Consider the following 8,918-nt stretch of genomic DNA (forward strand, 5'->3'; position numbering starts at 1 on the left):
GAAATTCATAAGAAAACAAGTGGAGAAAGAGACTAAATGATCACTAATAAAGTTGTTTAGGAGAGGAAAAGACAAAGTGAAACCAAAAACTAAAGTCCTCATAAACCAACTTCAAATTTCAACAAAGGCAATAGTAAAAAAATTCAAAGAAACGACTCAAATAATAAAATGGCAATATATAGTATTAAAAAAATAGAACGAGAATATAGAAAAATAAATGGGAAAGGGAAACAAACAAGACAACAAAAACGGTTCACATGCAATGGCCATTTATTTATTTATATAATAAGTTAAGTTTACTGGGTAGTACAATTCATTTTCCTTTAATTAAATATACTACGTACTTTACTATTTATATTTTGATAAAAATGATTAAAAATTTGTTGAACTATTATGAGGAATCTTTATTCAAAACAAAAAACTAGTATGAAGAATCTATTGAAAAAAAATACATATATTATATAATAAATTTACAAAATGTAATCGGATGTAACAATTTCTTTTTAGATAATGGAGATTAATTCTAACAATTATTCACATTTGGTATGGAAAGTATTTTAATAAATTTTAGAACTTTATAATGTACTTATCAATTTATAAAAGCAAGAATTTAATTTCACTGATGCCTATGGTTTGAATTCATGTATCTTAAATTCTTTTTTTTTTCTTTCTTTCCTACTAATTTCCGATTTACATAGTAGATCAATTAATCCGATTCGTGCTACGGAGGCACGTGCACTGAACAAACGTTGTTTCTGTCAAGAATCGAACTCGTTATTTTTCGAATATCGTTCTTTGTAAAAACTCGTTTGCCGCTCGAGTCTAAACGCTTGATTCATGTATCTTAAATTCTCCATGTGAGTAATTACAAGTTGATGTTAAAATATTAATTTTATATATTAAATTAGATTAAAAACTAAAATCAATTCTATTTCTTTGTCTTATATGAAGTATTTTATTTATAATATTAACTTGTTTTTTCAAGCTTTTTACCACCAGTATAGTCCGGTCACTCGATCGGAATTTGCGGGAGATCGAATCGTGATCCTTCTTATCAAGTCTCGCGCTAATCACCACTAGACAAATTAACAATTGGTAATATTGATTTGTTTTGTATCTATCTCTTTACACTATTGAGAAGGTAATAATTATTTTTTTACTATTATTTTTTCGATCAAAGATTATTTTTTTTACTATTATATTATTATTTATTTCGTCTAAATTAAGGGTGGTAAAATAGACCCGATCTGTTAGGCATGTCCGTTTTGTACGCACATTTTCACGGAATGAGACAAAGTTTTAGGTTCGCTCACTTTAATGTGTCCACCCGCCCCATTTTTTCGTGCTTTTGAGGACATGGGTTTTTCATACAATTTTACTATTTTTAGGCCTAAAATGTTCAATGTCCACGGACCTTTCCTGTTCCGCCCTCACTTTTTTACATAGCAGGCAAAATTTTAGACTCGCACCCTCATATATGTCCGTCCCGTTTTTTCGCTAGTTTTTACGAAACGGATTTAAATAAAGCGGACATGCTCGTTTGTCACTCCTAATCTCAATCAATTTAACTACTTTATTATCTAAATATTAATAAATTTTATTGTTATTAAATAAAATCTGTTTTACCATTTAAAGTACCACATTTTTTTTTTGGAATATTATATCATAAGATTCAAATGAAACATTATGAATGAGCCATATTAAGACCACATTTTCACATAGATTTCTTATTATTATTATTATTATTATTATTATTATTATTAAGAATTAAGAATAATAATAATAATAATAATAATAATAATAATAATAATAATAATAATAATAATAATAATAATAATAATAAAGAATTATAATAAATAACACAAAAACATTTATTACATCACACTCTAGAGAGAGAAAGAGCACTGTAAAAAACAAGAGAGAGAAAGAGAGGAAGAGGCAAGTACTGCCTAAGCACAGAAACAGCATTTTTCCACAAATTCTTTCCTAACCTTTTCCTAATTTCCCTTCGTTATACGCATGCTTTCTTTCTGCCTCCACTTCCTATTACTATTATTCTATCTCTCTCTTTCTCTTCAATTCAACTTCTTTTCTGTTTTTCCAAATCACCTTCAAAAATTCACTTGATTTTGGGGTTTAGATTATTATCAATTTATCCTGTAAGCTTTAGTTTTGCAATTATACACCTTTGTTTTTTTTTCCTATGAATTCAGTTTAATTTGTTTTGTGTAAGTAGCAATTGTTTGGAATTGGATCCATGTTTGTTGTTTTTGTTGTTTGATGATTAAAGTTTGAATTTTTATGTAATTGGTTCAATTGGGTATTTTAGTTTTGTGGATTTGGAATCTGGGTTTTGGAAATTTTGTTAGCAAGTTTTTTTTTTTTTTGACATATGGATGCTAAATTTTGAGTGAAAAAAAAAATCAGTTTTTGTATGAACCAGTAGTTTCAGAGATGCAGGGTGGTGGTTTTGGAAGTGGGAGTTCAAAGTGGGATTTGAATGATTGGAGATGGGATGGTGATCTTTTCACTGCTAAGCAACTGAATTCAGTGCCAACAGATTGTAGGAATCGGCAACTTTTCCCGGTTGATCCCGAAAATGTTGATGGTTCGAACAATTTGGTTTCGGGTGAAGGAAGTAGAGAATTGGAGAAGAGAAGGAGGGGTTTTTTCGATGAAGGGTTGGAGGTGAATGATGATTTTGGTTCTCTGAATTTGAATCTTGGGGGTCAAGTTTACCCGATTATGGAAGGGGAGGAAAGAAGTGGCAAGAAAACGAAGATTACGGTGACTACTACTTCGAATCGGGCAGTTTGTCAGGTGGAGGATTGTAGGGCGGATCTTAGTAACGCAAAGGATTATCATCGTCGTCATAAAGTTTGTGTTGTGCATTCTAAGGCTAGTAAAGCGCTGGTGGGAAATGTTATGCAGCGGTTTTGTCAGCAGTGTAGCAGGTCAGTTAGCTTATAAAAAGATAGTTTCTTATGGAGCAGAAATCGGATTTATGATATATTGGTTTTAGAAACCGGGTTTAAATGTGTTTTTTTTTGTGTTCAGAACATTTACTTTAGCACCTTAGTTGGTGCAACTTCTTAAATTTATGACAGGTTTCATGTTCTTGAAGAGTTTGATGAAGGGAAGAGAAGTTGTCGTAGGCGTCTTTTAGGTCACAATATCAGGAGGAGGAAGGTACATCTCGATGCGGCAGGCTCTCCGATTGAAGAAAGGGGGACTAGCTATCTATTGCCGAGTATACTAAGGATACTGTCCAATATGCAGTGTGAGTTGTGTCTTGCATTTGTAGTTTAGTATTTTGCTGTTACATTATGAACTGAGATAGTGTTTGTTTATATTGTTGTCTTTAAATCTTCTTCGGATTGAGGAGGTTTGATAATAATAAGAATCAACCAAGATGGGTGAAGGTGCTGCATGGATATATAAGTATAACAACTTCGTGAGGTGAGGTTGTTAGTAAAATTGATGCTCTTGAGTGCTGTAGTGCTGCAACTTTTGTAGCAAAATTGGTGCGCCACAGTTGGTTTTGCAGCCGGAACGTTGTGGCTCTGTTTGCGTTTAGGTAGTATTGCAGCCAATAGCGGCGTAATTTTGGCTGCTATTGTGACCGAATGAGTTAGAATATAATTAAAATTTATTTGCCAAAATTGTGATTGGTATGAAATATTTGGTCAAAATGTGTCATAGTGATTGTGCTCAGCTAAATCAATTCTCGAAAAGTTGAATATTTCCAAGTTTCCTTTCTAGCGTATTCAAATTCAAGTTATATCTTCTTTTGGAACTTTTATTACTTACGGCTATCTACAACTATTTTGAATTTCGTCATTGACATGTTGGTTTTGACTCCACATTATTATACCTTCTATAAATTGCAGCAAACGAAGCAGATCATTTGGGAAACTCAGATGTTCTTTCTCGTCTACTTGGGAACCTCGCAAGTGTAACTGGTGCAGTAAACGGAAGGAATATAGCGTCATTTTTGGAAGGATTTCAAAATTTAGTAAAAGCTGGTACATCTGGAGCTGCACAAAATGTTCCAAACACAAATCCAATTGGTTCTGAAGCACCAAGACCTTCCGATTCTTCCCTCAAAATGAATAACAATCTAATCCACCAGGACCCTCCTGAATCCAGGTTACAGTGTGCGACAGTTCCTTCAAATCACACGGCTCCAAAATGTATACCTTCAAGCAGTGTTGGCCTTCCGCCTCGACCAGTTGCCGTTGAGACTACAGCCGGAAGAAATGGTTTAATCAATATTGACCTGAATAATGTATATGACGACGCGCAGGATGTTGAGAACCCCGAAAGTTCTCGTCCTTACGTGGCTTCTGGGGTTGGATCTCATGATCATCCTTCATTTGTACAATATGAATCTCTCAAGTCAAGTCCACCACAGACAAGTAGAAACTCAGATTCAACCTCCACCCAGTCGCCATCTAGTTCTAGCGGGGAAGGCCAGGTGATTCATGGATCGAATTCTGAGTGTAACTTCGTTTTATGATGGCTACCCGAAGATTTCATCTCTTGACATATTATTTATTTACTGTTTTATGTTTTCAGAGTCGAACAGATCGAATTGTTTTCAAACTCTTTGGCAAGGATCCTAATGATTTCCCTGATGTTCTTCGATCACAGGTATTCTTCCCCTACCTTTTATTCGGTATAAACCAAAATTTCAGGGAACTTTTCTATACGGTGTTTGATTAATATTTCTTTTTGAGCACCAGATCCTTAGCTGGTTATCCCACAGTCCCACAGAGATCGAGAGCTATATAAGGCCAGGCTGTATTATTTTAACCATATGTCTCCGGCTAGAAAATTCCGCATGGGACGAGGTATAATTTGATATAATAATGTATTTAAATTGCCGAATGGAACCATCAAATATATAAATCAGAATGAGCTTATTACCACTTCATATTGCAGCTATGCTATAATCTGGGATCTAGCTTGAGAAAGCTTCTAGCTGCATCGAATGATTCAATTTGGAGAATAGGGTTGATATATACAAGAGTGCGGAACTCTGTAGCTATTCTGTATAATGGTTTGTTCCCTCTTTCTGTTTGTGTTGCATCCGTTCTTCTCACGTGATTGTATTTCAGTTATCATTATAATCTCCGACTACGTTACTTGGATTGAAATATATCTCTTTTATTTCTTGTTTATCTCGTGCAGGTCAGGTGTTCTTGGACATGCCATTGCGTCTTGGAAGCCAGGAAAATTGTCAGATTTTGTGCGTTAAGCCCCTCGCTGTTTCCGCGAGTACAGACGTAAAATTTTCGGTGAAAGGGTTAAACCTTTTCTTGAATAGTGCAAGGTAGTTCTCAAACACTGTATTCGTTTAAGACTTGAGAGGCAAAAAGCTAAGTCTTCCCTCTTGATTTCAGGATACTCTGCGCACTCGAAGGAAAGTATCTGGTAGAGGATAGGTGTTATGATTTGATTGATGGTTCTGGTGCAGCCACTGGACATCACGAGCTTCAGAATCTCAGCTTCTCGTGTCGTATACCAAATATGTCCGGAAGAGGGTTTATTGAGGTAATTTACGATATTTATATAATTTTTTTTCTGTGGTACTCTTTCAACCAAATAAAATCTGCTTAAATTTTCCGAAGTGATTTTTGCTAGTTTTGGAAGTTATTACATCTTTCTCTCTGATTTGCTAATTTTTACTCAAATCTTTTTTCAGGTCGAAGATGATTGTCTCGGCAGCTGTTCCTTTCCATTCATAGTTGCCGAGCCTGAAATTTGTTCCGAGATATGTAATCTGGAAACTGTCATTGAAGCAGCGGAGACCGCTGATGACATCCAGATAAAAGCTAAATTAATGGAAGAAAAGACCCGGGCAATGAATTTCGTACAAGAAATGGGTTGGCTCCTTCATAGAATCCGTGTGAAATATAGGCTAGGGCCAGCGGCACCTGTTCAAGATCGCTTTCACTTTAATCGCTACACATGGCTTGTTGGCTTCTCTATGGATCATGATTGGTGCGCTGTGATGAAAAAACTATTGGACATTATCTTTGAAGGCGAAGTTGATACTGGAGAACATACCTCTGCTGAGCTTGCGTTGTTAAACATGGGCCTTCTGCATAAAGCTGTAAAGAGAAATTGCAGGCCTATGGTGGAACTACTGTTAAACTTTGTGCCAATTAAGGCGTCAGATGGCGGAGATAGTAAAGAGATGCAAGTCAATAAATCCCCCGACAGATTCTTGTTTAGACCTGATGCTGTTGGGCCTGCTGGATTGACGCCCCTTCATGTTGCAGCAAGTATGAATGGTTATGAGACTGTATTGGATGCGTTAACCGATGATCCGGGAATGGTAATTTTTAACACTTTGACATGCATCATATATCTGTAGTTCATATTTTAGCTATTATATCTGTAAAATAGTTTAGCTATTATTATAAAACTAGAGGAAGAGAAAGACCTAAAAAGGCTATACGAGAGGTTATTAAGAAAGACCTCGAGATTAATGATTTGGATAGAAATATGGTCCTGGATGAAGCAAGAACACAGACACGGACGCCGGATACAACACTGGCACGTCAACACCAATATTAATTTGAAAAAACAAACGAGTTAAATGTAATCACAAGTGATGGCGTCGATGTCTGACACGGACACAAACACGTTTTTTTCCATAGATGTTAGTGTTACGTAGTCATGGATAGAACATTATGGCGAAAGTTGATCCATGTAGCTGACTTCACTAAGTGGGATAAAGTTTAGTTGTTGTATATCTGTAGTTCTTGGTCTCTTAGAATTAGTCGATCCGGGTTGAACCTTGGTTGGTTCATCCGAGTTGCTATTCTTTCTTTAATTTTTTTTAATACTCACAAAATCTCTTACACTTATCTGTGTCATGATCAGGTTGGAATTGAAGCATGGAAAAGTGCCAAGGACAATACAGGTTTAACACCCAACGACTATGCATCCCTTAAGGGCCACTATTCCTACATTCAACTTGTGCAGAGAAAAACAACCAAGAACAACCCAACTCAACATGTGGTTGACATCCCAGGCACCCTTGTAGACGGAAACACAAAGAAGCAATTAGACGGACATAAATCATCAAAAGTTTCCAGTTTCAATACAGAAAATATTGCAACAATGCCAAATCATTGCGGGCTTTGCCAACAGAAACTGGCCTACAGCAGCGGCATCGGCGGCACGAGGAGGGCACTTGTCTATAGGCCGGCGATGCTGTCAATGGTCGCGATTGCAGCTGTATGTGTCTGTGTGGCTTTACTCTTCAAAAGCTCCCCAAGAGTTTACTATGTATTCCAGCCTTTCAGCTGGGAATCTTTGGAGTATGGTTCAATGTAATGTTTCTTATAAGAAGTTCCTTGCACTAGGCCTGCATTTTTTCTTCATTGGAAAAGTGAAAGTCTTGGTTCTTGGATGTACACCACTTATTGTTTTTGTAGTTAACCAAAAACAATTTAAGTTATGCTTTCTATCAAATATAATGAGGTTATTAGGTCATATATATATGCATTGACAATATAGTAAGCCAAAGACACCTCGTATTATTTTCTTCTTTTCATTTTGAATTTCTCTTCAAAATATTATTCTTTCCACACACTCTTGTTGATTTTTTGGTTAGTCATATTTTCAAATTTTGGACCCTCTAGATTATAAAAGGAATTTTTTAATGCATCATATATATTATTAGCACACCATATGAAAATACAATAATGTTTTAGTTTTTGGAGATTTATTTTCGGCCGCACCCAAAAACATACAACCTAAGCTGAATTTGAAACATGCCATAAGTTTGTAGTTATGTTACATTCGAAAATGCATCGATGTATGCAAACAATACATAGTTGTATTTGTGTAATATAGAAGCAGTAACACATAAAAATCAGAAAGGTGTATGTAAATAATACATAGTTGCATTTTCGTAATATATTAGAAGCAGTAACACATAAAAATCAGAAAGGTGTAGGTTGACAAAATAAAAATTCCATTAATAATATAAAAAAAGCAATACATAAGTGATGTTAGTATAGATCAAACATTACATTTCAATATTCAGGTGGACGCTGCAACATCTTTATAATATCTTCGATCGATCTTGCAATTGTTGCATACATCTATATCGGAACTTTTGTTTCTAAACGAAAAAAATATTCCACATAGCTCTTAAATTTGCACCTGTCTTCAGCTTAAAGTTGCTGAACTCAATCTTCCCTTCGTTGTCAACAGACAACAAACGATACTCGAACTTCACAATTTTTCGATTGTCGCCGTATGGTAAGAGATTCTGCAGTATGTATTTTAAATCTTCAAGAGGGATGTACTCATTGAACTTAAATTTAATTGAGGGTTTCACACCGTTAAAATAGACATTTATGACATGCCAAATGATGTTCATTCTGATGTTCATTTTGGTATGAAACAATGAGACAAGCGCCCCATATTTCTAGTAGTTGTAGATAATTATGGATCAGGGGATGTTTCAGAAATGCATCTCAGGTATCACCCTGTTATCTTAACCCGAAGATTTATTTTCGGAACAACTCCAAACAAAATGAAATTTTGTTTCTGACAGAAACAGAACTTGTAGTAAATGTAAAAATTTTTTTGGCAAACTTCAAAATGTATATATTACACATGCTATGATCATTTGTATTTTGAGATGGTGCAGTACGCAGTGGAAAAAATACTTCCAAGAAATCGTATCTTGTTAGATCAATACACACTCTATCATAAGCACTTGCTACGAGGTGACCCATTTCAAGGAAGCACATCCATTTATCCTCTAGTGCAGGTCCAATAATGCATGGAGCAAGAAAGTGATAAATTGCTTCAAAATTTTCTTTTTCCTGTATTGTCATGATACAAATCCTATATTAGTAGGATATTATAATGCAGACTGGGCTGGAAAT

The 8,918-nt window shown here is 35.2% G+C and overlaps 1 protein-coding gene across 1 annotated transcript; it reads left to right on the plus strand.

Moving 5' to 3' along the window:
* Positions 1-1,908: 1,908 nt before the first annotated feature.
* LOC131594696 (squamosa promoter-binding-like protein 1) lies at positions 1,909-7,615 on the plus strand. The gene is made up of 10 exons (XM_058866891.1): positions 1,909-2,954; positions 3,108-3,280; positions 3,891-4,477; positions 4,579-4,653; positions 4,746-4,853; positions 4,945-5,062; positions 5,194-5,335; positions 5,406-5,556; positions 5,708-6,343; positions 6,895-7,615. The coding sequence occupies exons 1-10, from the start codon at positions 2,455-2,457 to the stop codon at positions 7,348-7,350; spliced, it is 2,946 nt and encodes a 981-aa protein (XP_058722874.1). The 5' UTR covers positions 1,909-2,454; the 3' UTR covers positions 7,351-7,615.
* Positions 7,616-8,918: the final 1,303 nt, after the last annotated feature.

The sequence above is a fragment of the Vicia villosa genome, linkage group LG4 (assembly GCF_029867415.1).
Source record: "Vicia villosa cultivar HV-30 ecotype Madison, WI linkage group LG4, Vvil1.0, whole genome shotgun sequence".
Lineage (NCBI taxonomy): Eukaryota > Viridiplantae > Streptophyta > Magnoliopsida > Fabales > Fabaceae > Vicia > Vicia villosa.

What these genes read in the sequence shown, in the direction of transcription:
- LOC131594696 (XM_058866891.1), top strand. Translation starts at nt 2,455, where the DNA reads ATGCAGGGTGGTGGTTTTGGAAGTGGGAGTTCAAAGTGGGATTTGAAT. An exon ending in GTTCTAGCGGGGAAGGCCAG is followed by an intron (nt 4,478 to 4,578) that starts GTGATTCATGGA and finishes TTATGTTTTCAG; the next exon opens with AGTCGAACAGATCGAATTGT. An exon ending in CTTTTCTTGAATAGTGCAAG is followed by an intron (nt 5,336 to 5,405) that starts GTAGTTCTCAAA and finishes TCTTGATTTCAG; the next exon opens with GATACTCTGCGCACTCGAAG.